Below are 23523 nucleotides of genomic sequence, written 5' to 3'. Positions count from 1 at the left end.
ACAATAAAAAAAAATCCGGCAGAGTATATTCAGTATTAATCAACAACAACAAAATCACAGGAAATGGACTTTTTGTTTCTTAGTTATTGGGTTTGTTTAGTATAAAGCTGATTTTTCTTAATTTCCCAAAACACTGATGACTGTATAGTCCAACCATGCCTCCTGTTACAAGCAGAGGACTAAATACCCTGCAAGCTGTCTGCCTAGCTTCCACGCACAGATTCTTCTAAAGTCAGAAAGAATATAATGTATGTTCAGTATATCAGAAAGTATATATTCTAACTTTTAGCTCTACTTGCTCTTACGGAATAAAAGGGGCCATAAAAGTGCTGTCCCAGATCCTGAAAACTTCGCTTTCGGAGCAGTAGGTAGACAATAACAAACACAGGCCTGCAGGTAGAAATCTTACTCAGGACCTAAAGAGTTGAGGGACAGTGGCCTCTGAAGGCAGATTGCTACAGGCATCTCCAAAGATGCATTCACTCAAAACAAACAAACAAAAGATAAACCAATACGGTCAAACAAAACGTCACTTACATAGTACTAAGGATTTACACATGGGATTTCATTTAATCAAAATTCATGGATATAATTTATTTGACACAAGAACCGGCAGACATAGTGTAATGTGTCTTCCAACCCAGCCAATGGTACGCACAGAACCTCCCAGAAACCATGGTTTATTGTATCACCAGAGATGGGTAGCTCGACATAAACCAGGAGTGAGGGAAGGGTACTTTCTAAAGTTTCTGATAGCAAACATGTATTGTGTCTCTAATAAGAAAAAAGTTTACTTAAAAAACATGACTAAGTTTTGATATATAGAAATATATAAAATTAATCATAAATACCATTGTGAGTTTTTTTTTTTTTTAAGATCTATATAGTTGGGAAAATGTAACCTGATGACAGGTAAAGGTTTTATGTTTAAAGGAATCAGTTGCTAAAACCCTCTACTTGTGCCACAGATAATTATACTTGGAGCTAATCACATTACTGAATTACTACACCAGTTATACTATGCTAGTATAATGTAAGCTACTCTGTTATACTTCGTATTTTATATACTAGGTTGGTCCTTGAATGTGTAGAATGACAAACTTAGTTACATCACATCTGGGTGAGCACCTCCGTACTCAGCAGAAAAGAATTAAATCTCTTAGACCCAATCTCACACATACCAATAAAACCTAGGTCAAGAAAACTAAGACCGAAGGTACGTACTCAACCGTAAGCTTTTCTGGGGCAGGATCAAGTCATTTTCACTTTCGTATTTTCTATACCTAGAACTTGGCAGGTACCCTAAGAAGCTGGCTGAATGAATAGTGTCCCTTTTGCTGAACAAGTAACAGTACCACCTAACTGTGCCCTCTGTGTGATCTGAATGAACTTGACAAGCATTGCTTATAGTAGCAACCCTGTGGGCTGGCTCTGATCATCTCACATTCTAAAGATGAGGAAACAGCTCAGAACAGCCACCTAATTTGCCTAAGATCATGAAGCTGGTATATGCTGGACCTGGCATGCAAAATCCATTCCATCTGGATATGATCTCCTTGCTCTGGCCCATAACGGACAGTGGTTAGAAAACCTAACAGATGGAATGAAATCTAAGTTACAGAACCCACTGAGAGAAAGACTAGGATTTGGATGAAAATAGTAACTATACTGCTGGAATAAAATGAATATACCATTTCTCCCCTATGAAAATTAATGAACTTTAAACCTTATATACTTTTAAAACTGGTCAAATAACTAATTTCATTTCCAAACTCCAGGGTAAACCAGTTATTTCAAAGACATGGCACCATCTGGCTTAGCTTGGCACTGTTCAAAAGAAGACAAGTGCTCAGGTAAAGCCACTCTTTGAACTACCATGTAGGTTTAACCACATTTCACATCATTGGTTAGGTAAACTTCTTACTAAAAGGTTACAAACAGTCCTCAGTCTCCTTTGTACAAATGCATCCTTCAGGCAGCTGTTCTACAAAGCGGGGAGAGCCGTACAGGTTCTGGCAGGCACGCTTCAGGGGCTCAGAGGACAACCGTTACTGTGTGAAGACACACCAGACAAGCCTTCACTCCTTTTCCGTTCCTTAGCACTGGACTTGCCCAAAGCTTCTGTAACATCTCAGTTCAGAACTCCCAAACTGTTTCAATACACTGATTCCTTGGCTTAACATTTCCTATGATCGTGCCATACATTCTATTTGCAAAAGAGCAAGTGGAGGCAAGTTCAAGCAGTTATTTGCAATTAAAAAGTCACAACCCTGGTATTAGGTGTGCTTAAAATAGCAAATAAAGTGGTACATATTTTTCAGAAACCATTAATGAGCATGTGAGAATATGTAAACTTACACAATTCTCACATTTCCCAAATGTTTAAATTTAATCAGGCTTTGATTTCTATTTTGATACGGGGCAAAAATCAGGACTGCAAATGCTTTGTAGGAGATGGTGAGAAGTGACAAATTAGAAAGAGGGCTCGCTCCATATAAAATAAATTTAAAAAATGAAAAAGCAGACATTAAGCAGTTGTGACACAGCATACAAGGGGAACTCTCCAAACGGTGACAACAGTTGGCAGAATTCAAATTCGTGGAGAGGCTGTATGCAAGAGATGATGGATTAACAAGGTAGAGGGGAAAGTGATTCGGCTATAGTAGTGAGCTTATGGCTGATGGTAAAATTATGGTAAAATTGTGGCCAGAGGTATAAAAGATTATTTAAACTTTGTGGATGAAGAGAGGATTATCTGAGGTCAAAAAAATAATTATCTGAGGTCAAATAAGGATATAAGAAAAATCATGACAGTATAAATGAGAGAAAGTTTGAAGTTAATAAATAAGATTAAATTTTTATGTATGCTAAGTAAGATACTAGTACAAGATGCTATACTGGACAACTAGAAACAAAATCTAGAAAAACTGCAGCTGACAATCATATACCTATTTAACATTGCTTATAGACAGGTGAGTTACTGCAAAGCGGCAGCCTATTTAGCCCCTTTAAAGGTAGCAAGTATTCTCTGCCTCCCTCTCATCATTCAGGCTCCAGATCAAATATCGCCTTCTCTGAAAGACCTTTCCTGACCCTCCCAGAAGTATCAGCAGCACCCAAAAAAGCTGCTTCCCCTAGCCTGTCACTATCACATCACCTAGTCTATATTACATGCCACCCGTGTTTAGTTACCAGACATGCAAGACAACAACTTTGTCTTACTGGCTACAATTTCCCCAAATACCTAAACCAGCAGCAGGCACACAGCATGTGTTCAATCATTATGCACTGAATGGATGAATGGAGGCCATTTTTGAAACTATCTCCAAGTCACCTGGCGCCAAGCCCAGAGAATAATATTTATATAATTGGGGTCAAAAGCATGTTAAAGAATGACGAGAATGATTCTTCTTATGTAGACTATAAACTCATTTACATTACACTTATCTATTAGACAACAGGCACTTGATAAATTTATTCTTTTTGTCCATTTTATTTGACCTTTGGTCTAAGACCAAGTTTTGGAAGTATATATTATCCTAAAAGGGTGCTCCCAGAGTAGTTCAAGCCATCATTTAAGAAAGTATAGCTCCAGGAGAAATACTTTGAAGGAGATAATCCTCCAGCATCTTATCTGTATTTTTATAATTCTTTAAAATTATAACATATAATTAAATTGATATATATATTTAATTATTTATAATTAAACATTTGATTATAATTGAGAATTATGCTTCATTTCATAGCTTCACCAGAATATCCCTTCAACATTTATGCAAGTTTCTACCACTAAGTTGTATACGATGTGAAGTTAAATAGTGCCCTGCAAGAGTCCTGGAATATTGTCTAGTAAAGCCAGAACTCCAAGAACTGACTACCCCAAACGACTGTAATTCTGCCATGAGCTAGTTACAGGACAGCGCAGATGGGGAAAGGTGATTCTGCATTTGGAAATTTCAGTATTTACTAAATATTGATTTAATGTGTCCTAGCAACTATAATTCTGAAATAAGCAGATTTTTCAAACATTGCACGGAATGACCATTTGTTTGCTTTCACTTAAGAATGGAAATTATTCAATACTCAATATTACAAATTCTCATTTCTCCATAGCATGGCTAATATTAACTCACTTAAAAACTCAATCACTTGTTAAGTTGAGAGTGAAAAGTAAAGTGCATCTTTCTTCAGCAATACCAGGTATCTGAGTCCTGAGAACTAGCATTAACCACAGGATCTCCATTTACACTGAGATGCTGAAGGTTTAACGTAGACTCACAAGCATATCACTGACCAGGCCAGTGTTTGTTCCTTGTTTTCAGAAGAGCTGAAGAACTGTGCATACAGGACAGTGGTATGATCTCAAGGACAAATAATTTATAAGTTTTGCTCCTAGGGGTGACTTCTACCACTTCCTCCATAATGTTCAGCAGCAAGTAGCACTTGAAGCTAAAGCTGTCATTGGAATAAGGCCCCAGGTGAAGCACCTTCACACAGCATGAGCTAGCATTTAAAAACAAGACAAAAAGAAGTATCTAGAAAAGGAAAAAAAATTTTTTCCTACGGCAGTTATGATTTAAACGAACTGGTACAAGTAAGCCGTTTCTTTGGGCTGAATTCTAAGATATTTCAGCTGACACATGTGTCCTGATGTGATGGTTTTATATTACAGTAAACTGACAGGATGGGTCTTCCTTAGTTCTTTGCTAAGATATTTAAAAAACCAGTGAAGTTTTGAGTAAAAGCCAAAACTCAGGCTTATGTGGAAAGGTGTTAGATTCTTTCCAGCCATCACTGAACTCTGCACCATTCCTTCTCGTACAACTTTCGGGACAACCTCAACCCCCGTCTTCACGTCCAAAAACTTCCCTCATTTCAAAAGAAATTTTCCAAGTAAGTAATAAAAATCCCATATTGCTATAATTGCTAATTTCTACCTCTGAGTTGAAATAGGTACTGATGATTTTTGAAGCAAAAATTAGACAAATAAAGGAGGGCACCCTCTAGTAAGGCTTGGCAACTTCAGGGTAGGTAGTGGGGTGGGAAAGACGGAAGTCAGCCACAATAATGTCCATCAACTACTCTATAGTTTGTAAAACAGTAACACGTGATCCCTTTGGAGAGGCTGGCAACTCACTGACACTAGGCAACTGCATCTGACTGTACAGAAAGGGAACTCTCCACAATTATATGAAGGACATTACAACTGTACAGAAAAAGGAAATTATTTCGTACTCTGCACTGAGAACTCAACAGATCAAAGCCTTGGAAAGGAAAAAGATGCCAGAGCCAGGAGCCCTGAAACCAACATCCCCTCCCGTAAACTGAGAAGCAAATAACACTGACATCCTAGCTAATCACCTCCCTGAGGTGCTTGGCCAGAAGGAGGTCATCATTTAAGAACTAATCAGAGCTTCAACTACAGAGATTAAAAGTAACGGATTCAGCACCTGTTTCTTTCACAGCTACATCCTTCTACCACCTGGCTAACACCTACCCGCCCCCAGGTCTGGACAGATGTAAGAGTTCATACAGACTCTCCACAAGCTTATCCTCCAGTGCCAGGCCCCTCTTTTTCCCTTTCATAAGTACTCCTCCACTTCTGTCAGGAGTCCCGAGTACTAGTAACTCTGAAAGAAAAAGCATTAAGACCTAGATTGGTTTTTAAAACCAAGGTACAAATGACCCTGTAATTAACTTTTTTTCCGTAACATTCAAAGTGCATTAGACGATCTTCCGGCCACTCCATGTGTCACTGAAATAGTTTAACTGCATGTCAAAGAGCCCTGATGCTGACACTAGATCAAATCTACCTGCAAACACCAAGAGATTTGCCATGCCAACTCTGAAACAATGACTGCACTTTACAAATTAATTGGGACACTGCTTTCATCCAATCTCCATACAAGTGATTCTTTTTTCCCAAAGGCACATTTCATTTTGGCACTTAGCAAAGTGCCACCCCACACAGCCCTCGGTATCCACCCCGCCTCAGGATTACTTTCTCTCCTGCACCACTCTTTTCCTCTTCACCTGCACTGGGCCCTATGTTCATCCCAGCTCTAAATCTATTGGGATCAAAACAAATATTCTTTTCTAGGTAATTTTATACATGGTAAGGTAATAGTTTTTTATAAAGAAAACACTACGTATGCTACTGATACAAGCATATCTGTCATAAATTTTCAGACACCTCTGATTTTCAGTTTAACTCACGTATCAGAGCTACCCATTTCTCTGAGTAGCAAAATCATCATAGAAAGTGGTCAGTCCCTACCAACTACCTAAGTCTGAAAGCTGATGGAAACTGGTGTGGAAGGGTGTGCTCTGGACTGCTTAGTCTGAAGCGACTTCTCAGGCCTGGGCCAGACCCAATGGCCCTGCTCCCTCTACACACCGGCCCAGGGAGCCAGCAGCCTCCACCCGCTCCGCCCCTCAGGAAGCCCCTCCTTTCTGTTCTTACTGTGAGTGGGATGCAAGCTCTTCAACTCCCCCGCCCTTGCTGCCCCAAACACATCAGCAGAGCTTCTTACAGTCTAAAGAGCTTTACTTCCAACCATTACCAGGAGCACAGGGTGTAACGGTTTGGGGAAGCAACGGAGCTCCCCAGGATTGCCCTGAGCGTGGTCCTTGGAGTCGCGGTGTCTGTTCCCCACCAGCCGTCAACTGGCTTCCCCAACCACCTCCTCCTCTTAACGTCATCTAAGGAGATGACTCTAGACTCTCAGAACTCAGGATAAACTTTTTTTTTAAGAAACAAAAAGGGAAAAAAGAAAAGGCAAAAAAGACAAAGGGGAAGACTGACATAGGGCTAATTTCTTTCCCTAGCAAGCAAAACTTCACCATCAGCCAGACCTACAAATGAAAGAGATTTTTATTACACGCACAAAAATTCATCCTTCAAACTATAACAAGTTTGTCTTTTAACAATAAATCTCTCATTATTTTTTTTCTTACTTTGGGGAAGTCGAAACAATCGGATGAAGGATCTGACCTTGGGAACAGAGATCTAACCCAGCCCCACACGCAGTCACGGTGAGGAGACAAAAAACCTCTTGGCCTCAACTATACGCTTTGTAAAATATTCAACCCACAGCAACACCTCCTTCCAAAATACATGGATAAATCCTAGGCTTAGAAAACAGAAGGTGGAGACTAGCAACGCCATTAGTACCCGCTCAGATTGCAAGAGAGGAAGCCCTCCTCACCACTGCTGGTCATGAAGTGAAAGGAATATGAGTTCAACACCAGCAAGAAATGACAAATTGGGTCAAAAAGCTGGTTTAAAAATCTTTACTATGTAGTTTCAACTGTTCCAAAAACCCCAAAATATATCTGGACTTACTTGGCCTTAATAAAGAACAGCTGGGCAATAAGACATTATTTATTAGTTAAAATTAGGCCAAAAAAGTGGCAGAAAATCTTAAATTGTGCACATCCCCCCAAATTTGTTTCCAAAAGCTAAAGCTATTTAAGATTGAAATTTATAAAGCTAAAAGCCTTCTATTTCCCACGGTTAATATGTAGATAATGGCTCAAAGGCCTTTCCTTTTGAGAATACCCTTTAGCAAACTCTTACGGTGCCTAAACCTTCAATAGGATCCAAATGGAAATGTAGGTCATTTCTTCCCCTTACAATGCAGCAGTATTTTGAGTCATTACTTGAAAGCAAAGGAGGGGAAAATAAAAAACCTATGCAAGAGTTTCATGGGAAATTACAATGTAAACTTTTAATAAACATAAGCATTTTACTTACGATGTTCCCTGCTGAGAATTACTGTGGGTTTTTGAAGATGTATCATACTGTTCTGTAAGGGAGGGAAAAATGATCAAACACAAAGACAAATTCCCGAGACTATTAGTTATAAATTCTCTCTCTTTTTTTTTTTTTTTTTGCTGTCCCCTCCTTCACCTTTTTCACCTAAACTCTTAGAATACTTGAATTCCATCAACCAGGGTGCTATACACTGCTTATAAAATAACATTTATGTTACCGCTAGAGAAGGGGCTTGCTCAGAATTAGAAAATCCCTTAACAAGAACACACTCTGAGACATGCTATCCAGGCTGCCGGAGACTCTCCCATGAGTGGGAACCTTTCCTTGGTATCAGGGGGCGTCCCCCCACAGAAGCAATATGACTGGGCGGCCCTCACCCCCCACCCGGTGTGACTTCACATATCTATCAGTGACAGCCTAGCACTGCCATTTATAGCTTCTGTCCTTGGCCCACTGTGCTCCCACCTGCACCCCCATACATTCATTCAACTGCTATTTACAAACTGCCTGTTAGACACCAAGATGTTCAGGGCATTTGACCTTGTCCTCAAGGAGCTTGCAGCTGACCAAGGGACACCAAGCAGGCGCACAAATACCTACAACCACAGGCAGTGTGAGGTAAGTGCACAAAAAATGGACCGTCTCGGGAATCTAGACAATAGTCACTCTGCTGGTAATGGCAAAAGGAACAAAATCAATTGTGTCACAAAAGATGTGTGAGATGCAGAGAGAATGACTGCCGGCAAGAGGGAGATGGGGGTGGGGGAACGCCTTTGGACGGAAGAGACAATGTGAGTGAAGGTAGGAAAGCGGGGACAGGACAGAGGGGTAGAGCCGGGGTGCAGAGTCGGGGGGCAGCACGGGAGGACTGGCCCAAGTCAGAATTTAGACGGCTCTGAATGCCACAGTGGGAAGTTAAAACTTCTGTCGCTGGGCAATGAGACACCACCACGGCAATTCCTCAGAGACATCAGCCTGGTGGTGCTACCCGACAGAACATGGAAAGGAACAGGAAAGGTTCAGCGTGGAGGCAGCAGAGCAGCTGGGAGGATGCGTAACGGGGACCTGAAGCAGAACTCGAAGTGAATGGAAACATGGTGCCTTGCAGCAGGGGTGAGGAGATGCCCCACCAGCGTGAGGTGGAGACCCTCGAACATGTGCAATTAACCGCTTCATCCTCATGGTGGCAGCAGCTCTTATAGGATATTTTTTAACAGCCTCCTCTTCTGGCTAGCAAGCTGGGGCTGGGATTCCCAATTAGAGGGGCTAAATCCACTCAGACAGACTCCACACAGTCATCTCAGCACAGTCCAAGCTCCACAAGGCTCTGGTAATCCTCAGGCAGCCAAGTTTTTTTTTTGCACACATGGACATTAATACTGGGGCATTCCAGTAAAATCCCTGTACTTCATCCTCTACAGACTCCAAAACCATAAGGTAATTTTTCAAGAAATCTGAATTCTCCTGCTGAGCTTACTTTGAGAAATAGATGTCACACTCTACTTCTCTGAAAGCTCTATCTGCACCTACTCCACTCCCTCTTCATCCAACATACAACGAGACCCCTCTAGTGCCCAACTCTACCCCCTAAAGGTCACACTCTCAGAGGTAAACAAGGTTTTCCAGAACACCAACAGACAAAGTGGTAGCAGCACAAAAAAACCCCAGAGTAAGCATTTGCTGAGCCAAGACCTACAGGAGACCTGCCAGCATCTGAAGACTTCTCATCAGGACAACGAGGAACCAGTCCACACTCCTGCACAGGCCCAGAGGGCCACCAGCCTGGGCCAAAAAAGTGCTTACCAGTTCATCCTCAACTATATTTTGCAAAAAAGGAGAAATCAGACAGCTTAAAGGATTATAGGGTCTTTCTAAACCAGGAGTTAGCAATCATGCAAGATGTGAGTAGCCCAGTGGAAGGCATATAATCTGCATGACTGGCGCCCTAGGACATTGGGGGGCAGGGGAGCAAGAGGTCAAAGGTGCACAGCAATGCAGCCCACAGCTGAGCTGGGGACCCGCCTGCTCACTTGTGCTGCCAAGATGTTGGGGGGGTGAAAAAGATTTCCCAATCTCCCCAATACTGTGGCAAGATGGTCACATTCATTTCTCTGCATCTGGAAGGCATTTAGTTAGCAGTTCTTTGCAAGGTCTTATTCGTTATCTCTAGAGCAGGGGATGGCAAACTTTCTCTGTAAAGGTCAGGTAGCAAATATTTTAGACTTGGCATGCTATACCCTGTAGCATTAGTAATAAATGAGTGGGCATGCCTGCAACCTAATTAAACCTTCTTTACAAAAACTAGCTGTACAACAGATTTGACTCTCAGGCTATGGTGTGCCTGCCCCTACCCTAGAGGAAAGACATTCGTTTTTCGCTTTTCTCATCTTTTCAACTCTCCTCGTATCCTTGCAATTTATAAACAACAGGATAATCGAGAGGAAAATACAACTGAGGGAAAAGAATGTGATGGGGAGATCTGAAGAAGAGCCACCTCTGTGGGGCGTCCATGAGCAACCTTCTCTGGACCCACATACATGCTCCACACACCCTACTGTGGTCTCCCCGTCCTCTGAAGATGAACACTCCGTAAATCAGGCACTCACCAGATGCTAAGGAACTAAATGATTCCAAATACACTAGGCATTTTTGTAAGGCTTCAAATGCCTCGCATGTAGTTAGGACACAAAGAACTGACTGAACTGAGGAGTTATTGATGAAGAGAAAGGCTGGATCCAGTTAGCTTTTTCCTGTTTCCCCCTGAATTCTCAAATATTTCCAATCCATAAAAAAAAAGCCAGAAAAGAATTACATGGCAAATACATAGAGAAGGACTTAAGAAGCTATGTGCTCTCTTCCTTATAAAAATTCCGTACTTTGTTTAAAAAAAAAAAAAACAACACAAGAACCACATAAAATACCCCAACCCATTCTTATATACAATTCCAGGGTAACAATGCTTTCACAGTAGCTCTTCAGATATTCATCATAAGTCAGGCAACCCCAAATTATATGTTAGGTACTTTATAAGATATCTTCATTAACACTGCAATAATCCGAAATTCTACTTAAAGACCAGCTTTATGTTTGCCTCCCTTCCTATGTTTTAACCACAGGAGGCCCTATCTCTGCTGGGGCATCTTTCATTAATTTTTTTTATATTTAAACAGTCAACACCATGCTTTGTTCTCCAACGCAATCATCTGTTCCACGTATTTACTTACTTTGGTTTTGGGTTGCAGAATTGATATGCTGAGAATCCTAGAAAGAAAAATAAAAATCTCTAGTTATTAGAATATTAAGGTTTATAAATCTAAGACTGCATCACTGCTAAATCTTATAAACACTGATAAATCTAATTTTTACATAAATTAGGTTTTATTGCTTCTATTCTTTCCTAGAGTTTTTCCTTTGATGTCAAGCAAGGATTTTTTTTTTTAAGCACAAGGTATAATGTTTTACCTTAAAATCAAATAATGAATTACCTTTAAAAAAAAAAACTATTACTAGAAGAGATAGAAAGCATCCAACATGGCAAATTCGGGTTTGGGTAGATAAATCCTCAGTGACATCATGGAAAGGAACAGAGAACATGTATTAACAATGTGCATATATACCAGGCTGGACCAAACACAGATCTAAAGGTGGTATTTCTGTTTTCTGAAGATTATGTACAAGTACAGAACAACAGCAACAAAAAAGGCAGTGTTTTTAATATAACATTTACAATCAACAGAAACATGCAAGTTAGCAACTGATTAGCTTGTTATTAAAACCATCACTAATGCAACAGATCACATTAAACTTTAAGAAAAGGTAGGAGGTATGATAAATGTAAGATGTATGTATGCGTCTAAATTCTGAAGCAGGAAGCAGACACCCTACCTCACTTAACTTCCCTGTACCTCTGACTCCACCTCCCCCACAACTAAGTCAAGACCCTCAAAAATGACAGAATTTATTGTAAAGTCCTGAATGCCTTCCTAAGCCACAAAACCCTATACAAGTGTAAGATGTACTTACTGACATGACTTGGCGAGTAAAGCATGTGCAAGCATTAGGAAGCACTTTAGAAACTAAAAGTAACTTGCAAATTTAACCTAATTTCCAAAGATTTCAACAAGTAATACTTAATCTGGCACACAGCAATATTTCAGACTTTTCACTGGTGTGGATGCAGGGCTTGCTGTACTTGTAAGCAGTTACCTTTGTGGGAAAAGGAAATTTGGAGGGCTCAGCTGTACTAGGCGTGTGTATTGCTGTCAGAGGAGGAGGCCATGAATGGGTCATTTCCTGGAAAGAGATTTGGAAAGGCAAGATAAAGAAAATTATAAATAGAACATTTACTGCTACTTCAGTTAACTTCTTTAACTTAATGTAGAGTGGACTGATGGTAAATGAAAAGTAAAATCTTAAGAGTTATTTCATTTACTTAAAAAAACAAAAAACAGAAAATACCTCCTACTTGGTGGGCTATATTTGCTCAAAAGCTGAAGATCTCCAACAAACAAAACTGAAAAGAAATCAGTTTGAAGAAGGAGAGCACAGAGCAGGACCGGCCTCAGAACCCTGCGGAGCCTGAAGCGTGAAATGGCAGCAGGTAGCACCAGAGCTTATGTAACTATGAAAACGCAGTCCCGTCTCAATGTGCTCCTTCTCCCTCAGCTTCTTTATTGCACTTCCTGGAATTATTTAAGTTCAAAGGAAGAAGAACTTTCCTGTTTGACTTAAGCAAACAAGTAATTCAGGTCACTTGTTCCACTTGGGAGAGTTTTAATGGATTTGACCCTTCCCTGGTACACGTTACTAGGACATAAGAACTTCTGTGGAGAACGCTTTACAACGTGACCATCCCTTTTCATTAACAGAAGTTTCATTTTTATTCGCTGTTTTCATGGAGGCAAAACTTCTGTGTCTTACAAAGTAACATACCTATCTGGACATGAATTCTTTTCTAAGCACATTTGCTTGCTAAGAACAAGTGGAAAACAAAATGTCAGATTAAAGGTGCCTGATCACAAATGTGCCACACACACACTTTGCTGAAGAGCTACAATGACACCAGAGGTCGTTAACACCAGCCCCTTCACTTAACAGCTGAGAAAACCGAGGTCCAAAAGGACAGGATCAGGTCCCCCAGGAAGCTGCCGGCTGGCAGCACAGGGAACGCACCACCACCACCACCCGCACCCCCCGCCTTCTGAGTCCAAGAGAAAGCAGCCCATCCCCACGTGTGTCAGACCTGCCTGGCAAACTGGCGTCAAGGTCGACAGGCAACCTCCACCAGCAAGCTGGGGAGCCAGGATCCTGCTGTACCACCTGTACAGAGCACTGGGCCTTCTCCCACAGCGGTGACCAGCCTCCCCACGACCACAGAAATGCCATCCGATCCTTGCCACAACTGGAAATTGGTGCAGCGGCAAGCATCTCCATTCCCAGCCTCCGTGCACATCTTCCCACGGCCGTCCTTGCCAGAGCCCCAGGACATAAAGGACCAGGCACAGTGACAAGCAAAGTAACCTGCACTGGCTTTTCTGAGTAATTTTTGCTCAAGGTGGTATCATGCCCTTGCTCACTTGACTAACCACCTTCTGCTCAGTACAAGAGAGGAATTCTGTACCAAACGGCAACGGAAAGGGTAGCAGTTCTGGAGCCACAGTCCCGGATTGGACCCGAACTCCGACCCTGCTGGTCAGCTCAGCTTGAGGTGCTGGGGCTCCGTGCGCCCCAGCTCTCAGGAAGACCTGGACAAAGACCACTTATTTTTCAAAGCGTATGTAAAGTGCCTGAATACGTGGTCAGAGAAAGCACTTAGTAAGTTAAAAGCATTACAATTTTTAATTAAAAGTCTAGTTTTTAAAGAATTTTAAAATACTGCACCGCAGAAGAGTTCCCTGTTATTTTATTTATTTGGCTCTCCCCTAACGTATGGTACCATTAGAATGTTACAGTGTAAAAACATGTAATAATTAATTGAGAAGGTGTTTGAAAGTATCACCTTTCTGTCTTCCAAGAATGTCTTTAGGATCCCAATGGTATCGGTATCTATGACTTTCAGTCACCATGGATTCCCAGGAAACATCCATTGTACTCTCAATGCCTGAGGCTGCCCCAGCTATTAAATTAGGCAGTTGGAAAGTGCATAAACTCTTTCAGGCCCTCAGTGGTTTGCTGGTAGTGTGAAAGAATTTATATACTTCCCTAAATGCCCCCCTTATAGAGGAAGTGAGGCCTTATGAGAATTGGGGCCATAAGGAGAGAATGGCCAAGTCCTGAAAAACAACTTACCACACGAATGAGGGCAAATCACCTGGCACCTGCTTCAGACCTGGCCTTCCAGGTGCCACCGCTGCTCTCTCCTCCCCACTCTCCCCCCTGCTCACCTGGCTCTAGACACGCTGTCTAGTTCTCGCTGTTCCTCTAACGCACCCGCCTGTTCCCACCTCAAGGCCTTTGCGCTCACTCTTTCCTCTGCCTGTCCTCCACTCACCTGCCTGCTGTATGACTCACAGCCCTTATCAACGTCTGACACTTTATTATATATTTATCTTTCCCACTGTGATCTCCAAGAGAGCAAGGACTCTGTCTTATTCATATGGCGTCCCCAGTGTTCAGAGAAGTATTTGAGTCTTCATGGATATTTGCTGAGTAAATGAATGAACAAAAATGGTGCTGCCACTCACTGCACCAGTTTCACTGGCATGCTGCACTGAAATAATCAATGTCTACAAGTCCTGGGTTAACTTCCCCTAAAGGCTGTTGAGGCTGTGCCACTGCAAGGAGAAAAGCTGAGCTGTTTCCACATGCCCGCCGAGGGCACGGTGCCCTACCCAGACCCTTGTGCACAACCGATTCCTGGCTTCTGGCAGTGTCTGTCTGCTGTCTTCTTCCCCCGCCAGTCTGCAGGAGTCACAGGCCATCACTGCCCCTCATCACAACACTTCCTCTCTTAGTATTTCCACCAGAGAACGGAACAATCTCTGCCATGACTGATTTTCTGTCAGGGAGCTATTTACAGCTTCTCTCGCCCATCAGAAAGATGCATGTCAGGATCCTGGCAATCTTCATAAATTACTGGTCGGAGATACGAACAGGGACCACAAGGCAGAGGCAAGTATCTGGATCGGCATCTCAGAGTGAGAGCTGGGTCCAACCCTAGAGATCACCCACTGTCTACCAGCCCGGGGGCTTCAATCTACCAATGAGGAAACTGAGGTCCGGGGATGACACATGACTTAACTGGGGCCCACAACAGAGGAGGAGAGGAGGGGACGGACTCCAAGTCTCCACGAGGCAGAGGCCCATGCCCCTCTTCCATCCAGGACACCCTTCTAATCGCTTTCTCCATCTATGATTTCCAAATGAAAACACTCACCTGTGGCTTGTGTTAAATATCCACTTTCAAGCATTTCCAGGCAAGTAAGAACTCATTAAAGTGATGTTGGCTGAGAGGGGAGGACAGATGAGTTCATTGAATTAAAAACGCCTGCCTGACACTCTAATGCCATCACCTTACATAAAGGACTCAACAAGTTGTATGTTAACACACGTCAAAACCAAACACACCCAGGAGACAACTAATCTATACCGCTGTATTTACTTATGAAATAACCATTGAACAAATCGCAAATAATTTCACAGAAAAGGCTAAGGCCATATTTTATAACTAAGTCATCTGTTACTTTTATGACTCATCTTACCAAAGAATTTCAGAAATACCAGAGGGAGAAGATAAAATAAAAGCTTGATCAAGACAACTTATTATTAATCTTACTTGATGGCTGGCAAAAATTTCTCATTTTTTGCAGTACAAAGTATGTTTCCTTAGAACTATTTCTCAGAAAATTCTAACTACAAAAGTAAGGGATCAAACATTGTAAAAACAAAAATGATGGAACTGTTTTCCAAATATCTGGTTAGACACCACTTTTGTCAAGAATTTCACACATGAGAAGGTAACCAATATACTTAATTAGTGGTTTTAGCATCCCCTCACTTAATACTTTGCAATGAAGCATTAAAGAAAAAAATTAGATAAGCACGTATTTTGAGGGAAAAAGTATGAAACAGAGATAAAAATTAATAGGTATATATGTCATCTCTCTCCTACTTCCAAAAAAAAAAAATCAAACTTTATAGTAAAAGATGAAGAGTATCAGTAAAACAGACATGAAAAAAATTAAAAGCCACAGAAGAGGAACAAGAAATAAATAAACAAAACCCTCAGTTATTACAATTACTGTATTTGAGTATTAAATTTAGCTCTAGATTTCCTGGAAATTAAAGCCAAAATGAGAAACAACAGTTTATATAATTCTCTGATAAAAAGAAAGCATGCTGATTCATGAGGAGAATTTATTTACTTTTTTCCTGGAACTGAATTCTAGAAGGAATTTGTCATCCTTATGCAAGAAAAACTGAACAAATGGATAATGGATTCAATGATGTATTTGTAGAAGCAGCACAAATGTTCCTGGCATGATCTCAATAATCAAAAGCAAAAAATAACCCTTTCAAGGTAGGTCTAAAGATGTCCATTGACTTTCTACCATTTTTCCTCTCATCCCTTTAAAAATTCATAGTCTCACTTAAGATGAGGCCACACATAGGAGATGCCACCTATAAAACACCAAGAGGCGTAGATCAAACACTACATAACCCCTGGTGCCTCCCATATGGCAGCAGCACAGGGAGCTTCCACTCGGAGAAAGAAGTGAGCAACTCTCCTGGGTCTTTACGGACAACCGGAGAAGCATGAGAGACATGTCTTAAAGCTCTGCTCCAAATGCCTTGCAGTTTGTAGACTTCATTTCAATTAATAAAATCTGTCAGAGAATGCAATAACGTTCTAAGACTCCTTTTGTTATTATTCTGGCTTATTTTGCTTTGCTAGTTACGTTTAAAGGGGTCTGGAATGACAACTGTTCATTAAAGTCAAAGAAAATGAATATATGTCTGCCTACTTAAACATTTCAAGTGAGAAATGGTAACAATAAGCTCACCTTCAGAATCTCTTCAACGCAGTGGACTTCACTGGAGTAGGTCTGCTGAAAGTGAAAAGCAGGAAAAAGATCAGCACACGAACCAAAAAGCAACTACAGAGCTGGTCTTAGTAGACAGATGCTGGTATTAATTAATACAGCAACATTCTTGTAAGTAGAATCACCTCAGGGCCCACCTTTTACCAGCTATGTATTAGGAACCCCACATTCTGGATGAAAGAAAACCAAAGAGATTAACCTGACTTAAACGGGGAGGAAAGGGTTCCACTGGAGACAATGGCAGACTAATTTTGACCCTCAGGTCAGCAGTTTCTGATGGAAAACGTATATATTAAATGAAGTTAGTGCGTTAGTAAATCTATGGGAATAACAGATACTACAAAAATAGAGGCAGAAAGAGGAAATCGGTGCCACAATTTGCTGCTTCGTAACAACATCTGTCCAGTGAGCCAAGCGAAATGAACACAAAGACAGTGATGAACTGAACTTCTTGAGCCCACAGTAAGGAGACCAACACCCAATCAAGGTTAGAGTTTTTGGTAATGTTCTAACCCACCAAAAATTCATTTTAAAGTTGGCCATCTCCAGTTCTCATTCAAGGCCAGCATTTTCATCTTTCATAGAGGCACACACACATACATGTGTGCACACTCACACACAAAGCATGTCCCCAGAGAAAGCCCCTAGGGAGAGAGGAGATTACCTAGCACCTTGGAGGAAAGATGCACAGTTTATACTTCTTGCTTAGCCCCAGCTAAACACATGACAGCTGCCGCTGGTAGTATCACAACCAGTGTTCAAGAGAGTCATCTTACAGTCTTTATTTTTAAACAGAAAAGTTAAATATTTAAAAAAAATTTCACTTTTCCTTAACCAGAGATATGGAACAAATCCCATGACTTCTTGGTTATCAGTGGAAAAGCAACTGTTGCTCTGTGTCAATTCATGAGCCAAGCGTCCCGGCCAAGTCCTATACAACACACACCCCTCCCACCACTGGCCTGCTGTGCAGAAAGCACTGCTCTTCCCGGTCAGTCCATCCAGTGCCCGCCTCACAGCCAGCGTGTGCAGATGGGAAAGGATTCTTCTCCCAGCTCCCATTTCAAATTTGAGTTAATTTAATACTGTGCTGGTTGCTAATCTAGGGTTTATTAATCCAACATTCCCTTCATTCTAGTTCCTCTAAGGAAAAAGGAGAAGAAAGGAAAAGAGCATACAACATTCACACTGTCCTGGAATCGAATCTAATGGACATTTCAAAATTCAAATGCAATATGACTTGCCTGGGTCTGGATTTTAAACATGTAAATTTCATAAAGATGGTTTTATTGAAATGCTTGCAGTTTTTTATTTTTGAGGTAGAGTCTGGAAGTTAGGAGGTATAACCAATCAAGGGTATCCCTTTAATTTGCCAGCCCTATCAGACCCATCTGTGGGTATTATGCATGTCAACAACTAGATCTGCTTACCAGATTTCTGTTTTTCAAGATGATTTAAGGAATGGCTAAAAACTGGACCAAACATTAGAAACCAAACATTTTAGCACAGATTTCAGAAACAGAAATTAATGCTATTTTGACCTGAGGGTAAAATGTAATTATACCTCATGGTTTCAATTTTTTCACATGCGTCATCAGGAAAAATAATAATTAGGAGTTGAAAGTGAATCAACAGAACAGCATGTGACTACGACTCTGGTCAAATAGTCTCCTCATCCTATCTGCTGCTGGAATGAGAATGGGAATCCAGTTAAAATATTTGCAATCAAGGAAATAGTGAAGCACAGTTCAAATGAGAGCAAAAAAGATTTGCCCACTGCTTCCAAAAGAATGATGTCAGAAACCTACAACTTCAGGACACTAAAAGACTCTGATGTTCGTTATTACTCAAGCTGTCACTTAGCCAAGATGTTGCATGTAACTAAAAGATTCATTATTTTCTCCTAACATTTTATTACATGAGATGATCCAGGACTATAGAAGTTTTTTCTAGTTTATTATTTATTAGTATCTGGGTAAGATAAATATTGCTAAATAGTCACCATTTAACCCATTTAAAATTCTAACCAAGGTCTAAGGGTCAAGCATTAATTGGTTAATGTACTGTGAATTTCCACATCAGGTCCATTATGGAATTAGGGGTATTTCAAAGGGGTACAGGAATTCCAATCCAAATACACGAGGATATATCTTATTTAAAGATCGCCAGCAGCACTATTTATAATGGCAAATAACTGGAAATGATCAAATGCCCAGCAGCAGGCTAAAGATTTTTACCGTGCGCCCTACAGCAGTATGTTACACAAACAATACACATACATACCCACGAAGGAATGTAAATACATGTGCTTGCACAGAAGGATGCTCAAGACATTTTCAACTTTTTAATAATTTCATACTTACAGAAAAATAACAAAAATAATAAAAGAAATTCCCACAAACCCTTCACTCAGATTAGCCAAATGCTGGCTTTCTACCACATTCGCAGTGTGTTTCCACCCTCCTCAGCCCACCTCACACATTTGAGAGCAAGTCAGAGTTAATGCTCTTTTACTCCTAAATACTCCTGTGTGTACCAAGACACGCTTTAAAGCTTTATTTAAGAGGCGAGAGATTGCAAGATAGTCTCTACAGCTGAGTCCATCTTATGTTCCGTCCACCCAAGGCTCTTGTCTGCACTCTTCCCTGGCCCAAATTAGAGATTCTCAAACTGAGGTACAGTAGGCATTTCAGCTGTGTTTGCAAAGAAATATCTGTAAGGACAGGCTGCCTTGTTTTAAAAAGTACAACTTGGCACCTCCAAGTCTGCCACTGGAAGGAGACATTCCAAAAAGGGAGGCGTAGTTCAACAAACCATTATGTCTTAATCCCTTCCCTTAAAATCTGCTTTCCCCACAGGGTCTCCAGCTGAGCAGTGCTGCTCCTGCTCAGGGAAGTCAGGCTCTCCCTTCAACACTGTGGCCAAAGAGTAAATAATCAGCTTCTCAGAAGCACAGCCAAGTTACAGCTAAAGATCTTAGGTAAGACTTCCTCAAAGAACAAGAGACGAGAAAAAAAAAAAAAGCAACAGCAAAAATCTATGCTAACGACATGAATCTAGTTTGCAGGTCCTTCCCTGTCTAGCTTTCCTTCAGTGGCAGAGACACTGACTTTGGCACATGCAACCACAGATGTCACTGCTGTCTCCCCTCCTCAGTACCTAGGCTCCTAGAAGAGGCCAACTCAGACACCTCTCAGATCTGATGTCCTGTATACAGACACACCTCCCGGCGGAGCCCTCACCTGCCCGCTGTGCAATATGGCCGTAACACAGGAACCATCCATCTATTCAATTAAAAAAAGTATTAAATACATACTGCACTTGATAATTGCATTAAGCTCTTTACTCACTATTATTTCCTCCATTTGAGGAAACTGTAAAACACGCCATCATTAGCTTGGCAGAGGGGAAAGCTTAGGATACTAAATGTACCGTCAGCCGTCGACACATCTCTCACCACAGAAGCTGCAAAATGAAATAAAAATCTGAGGGAATTTTGTATAATGCTCCATTTCTCACATCAGTCTCTGTGGTATTACCCCAGTTTTTTTTCACACCTTTTTTTAATTGAAGTACAGTTGATTTACCATGTTGTATTAATTTCTACTGTATACCATAATGATTCAGTCATACATATAAATATATACTTTTTCATATTCTTTTTCATTACAGGTCACTACGAGCCATTGAATACAGTTCCCTGTGGTATATGGTAGGGCCTTGTTGTTTAGCTATTCTGTACATAGTAGTTTGTATCTGCCAGTCCCAAACTCCCAGTATTATTCCAGTTTTTAAAATGAGACTAAATTTTAAAGAAATTAAGTTACATGCCCAAGGATACACAATGCTCTCAAGTGACTGAGCTTCACTTCACAATACTGCTACACTACCTTTCCAAAAACCTCAACCTTCAGGCACGAGACTAATGTATTAGTATTTAAAGGGGGGATATGATCCTAGTTGTCATGTGCATGACCAAAAACATTTTTTTTAGAGACTGGAAGTTTTCCTCATGTTTGTATGAAGAAGCTGTTCAGACTTGAGTGCCCCTTACTACTACTATGGGGACCTCAGACCAGAAAAGGCAGCAATGCTGGCCTCCGTCTGCATTTCTCTCTCCTGGAATGACACTGTGTAATCCTAAGAAAATGCACGGATACCAAAATAAAATACATTCGTCCGTGTCTTCTAAGCATGACACAGTTTGTTTTAATAAGCTAAAAAGAGCCAGACGGAAGAAACATACCTCACCACTGAGACCAGGAGGCTCTGGCAACACTGTGTTTTAAGTCTCTCAAGTTTCAACAGAACAGCACTTTTCTAACAATGCTGTTCTCAAAAAGGCTCAGTTATCACTAACCAGGACTGCAGGGAGCACGAGGGCGGTGTGCTGATGGGGGAAGCCAAAAGATCTTGGATCCCCGTTCTGGCTCCGCTGAGGACTGGCTCTTGCAACACTGGACAAGATTCAGCTTCTTTGGGGCTACTCCTCGTGGCAATAAAAGGATAGCATTACCAACCCTAACTGCTTCATACGGTGGGCATGAAGGTCAAAGGTGAAACTGTAAAAAACTTCCAGGAGGCATCCGGGGCCAACATGATCAAGGCAGTCTTCACTGGTGTGACAGCTTCTAAAGTTTAAAAAAATTTTAAAAAATGCCAGTGCTAGTTTTCTTCAAGTATATGTCACCTTTCGGGTTACGGTTCAGTCTGCAGTATCTACTTGCAGTATCACCTATCCCTGACTAGCTGGGAAGTCACATTCTTCCTGCCCCACCTGGAACCTGTTTCCCTCTCCCATTCAGGTTGGGATAACTCCTACTCAGACTTTGGGTTGCAGTAAATTAAAGACCATCTTTTGGAAAACATTCCTTGATTCCCTCACTCCCAAAACTGTCCAAGCACCTCATGTCACACCATCTCTGCTGCTTCCAGGTTACAGTTCCAGGAGGCAGGGGCCAGCTCTACCTTGCTGAATCCCCAAGCACACACACCGCCTGCCACACAGAGGCAACCACGAAACATTTGCTGGTACAGTTTACAGTCTTGGAACTCAGAATATGGAAATAAATTTCCAATGTTTAGAGCTTGCAAGGCTTACTAAACACTGTAGTTTGTCTGAATTATAAGCCAACATCTTAATTAACAGCCTACACAGAAATCAACACACCAGGGACAGAAAGGAAATTGTTTTGCATTGTTTTCTCCTTTAAAAACATTAAGACTATTCTTAGCACCTATTTTTCACATATCAGATTGGCAAGACAAAAAAAGAAAGACTGACAATACTGCGTGTATGAGATAGATGTGGGAAACCTGGCGCTCAAATACCGTGGTTGGCGGAAGGACACAGCAGTACAACCTCTGGAGACAACAATCTGACAAGAGTCACCAAATTCTAGCTTCTCATACTCTGACCCGGCCACTTGACCTCTAGCACCAATTACTCCTACGTGTACAAAAAGACATATGCACAAAGCGATTCACTCCAGCCTAGTTTGCAAGTTAAGTAGTAAGATATTGGAAAAAATCTAAATGCCTACCTGGAGGTAACTGGCTAAGAAAACTGATGCACACCCCTTAAACAGAACTACTACCGGCGGGTGGGAAGGATAGACTGGGATTTCAAAATGTAGAATAAACAAGATTATACTGTATAGCACAGGGAAATACATACAAGATCTTATGGCAGCTCACAGAGGAAAAAAAAGTGACAATGAATTATATATATGTTCATGTATAACTGAAAAATTGTGCTCTACACTGAAATTTGACACAACACTGTAAAATGATTATAAATCAATAAAAAATGTTTAAAAAAGAAAAAGTACTACTACGCAGCCTGACAAAGAATGAGGGTGCTCTTCTCACACTGATCTGGGTAATCTCCAAGATACACTGTTAAGGGGAAGGGAGGAAAAACCAGGTGCAGTATATGCCAGGATGTGGATAAATGAAAAGGTGATGTCAGAAAAGCACATGGTTGTCGAGTTAATGATGCATAAAATACCACTGGGAATAAGGCAAGAAACCTGTAACATCAATTACTTCTAGAAACGAAAACTAAGTGGCTGGTGGGTTAGAGTAATGAGAAAATTTTCACTGTGTATCTTTTCCCCTTTTAAATTCTGCATTACGAAATCTATTATCTATTCATAAAAGCACAAAAATTAGACTGAGGTTTAAAAAATAGGGATAAAATTTTTTACTCAAAGTATAGCCAAAGGTCTTCTGCCACATTGCTATTTACCTTCGGTCAGCCTTCCTCTACACAACTTTCCTTCTTCCAAACACACATCCATATGCATCTGCCCCCAGCTTCCTCCCCGGTGCTCTGGGCTCGCCCCATGGAGCACTCTGCACACTAAAATGTTCCAGATTTACAGGCACCTTCCTGTGACATGCTCCTGGGGAAACCTAGGACTTGCTGTCAAGGTCTGGCCCAGGATTTGCTGGCTAGTTCATTCTCGTTTCCCAAACTAGGTACTAGAAAGTCCTTGACAGAGAGGCGTGGTGGCGGTGCAGGAGGTCTCCCTTTTAAAAAAAAATAGGTCATACCTAAGTATCATACCTAAATGCAGGACACATTTGAAATACACAAAGCTTCACAGGATTGTTGAGGAAGAAATAAGACAACGCACATTAAAGCTAATGCCGCACAAAGAAATCCAGCATTTATCTAGAAGACGCCATAATCAGCATTTC

General features: G+C 41.1%; 1 protein-coding gene across 5 annotated transcripts in view; it reads right to left on the bottom strand.

Annotated features, from left to right (window-relative positions):
* Nucleotides 1-23523, bottom strand: part of AFF1 (ALF transcription elongation factor 1) — a 173458-nt gene that overhangs the window by 32628 nt on the left and 117307 nt on the right. For 4 of the 5 annotated variants that reach the window (XM_064486132.1, XM_064486134.1, XM_031433554.2 and 1 more), the window contains 4 exons: nt 16780-16824; nt 11984-12070; nt 11002-11038; nt 7757-7808 (listed from right to left, as the gene is read on the bottom strand). In XM_064486132.1, coding sequence (XP_064342202.1) covers nt 7757-7808; nt 11002-11038; nt 11984-12070; nt 16780-16824 — 221 coding nt within the window. The remainder of the gene's footprint in view (nt 1-7756; nt 7809-11001; nt 11039-11983; nt 12071-16779; nt 16825-23523) is intronic. The other variant, XM_031433559.2, reaches the window with a different exon arrangement.

Source organism: Camelus dromedarius, chromosome 1 (assembly GCF_036321535.1).
Source record: "Camelus dromedarius isolate mCamDro1 chromosome 1, mCamDro1.pat, whole genome shotgun sequence".
Classification (NCBI taxonomy): Eukaryota; Metazoa; Chordata; class Mammalia; order Artiodactyla; family Camelidae; genus Camelus; species Camelus dromedarius.
The sequence above is the reverse complement of the archived record's forward strand: the minus strand, read 5'-3'. Positions and strand labels throughout refer to the sequence as shown.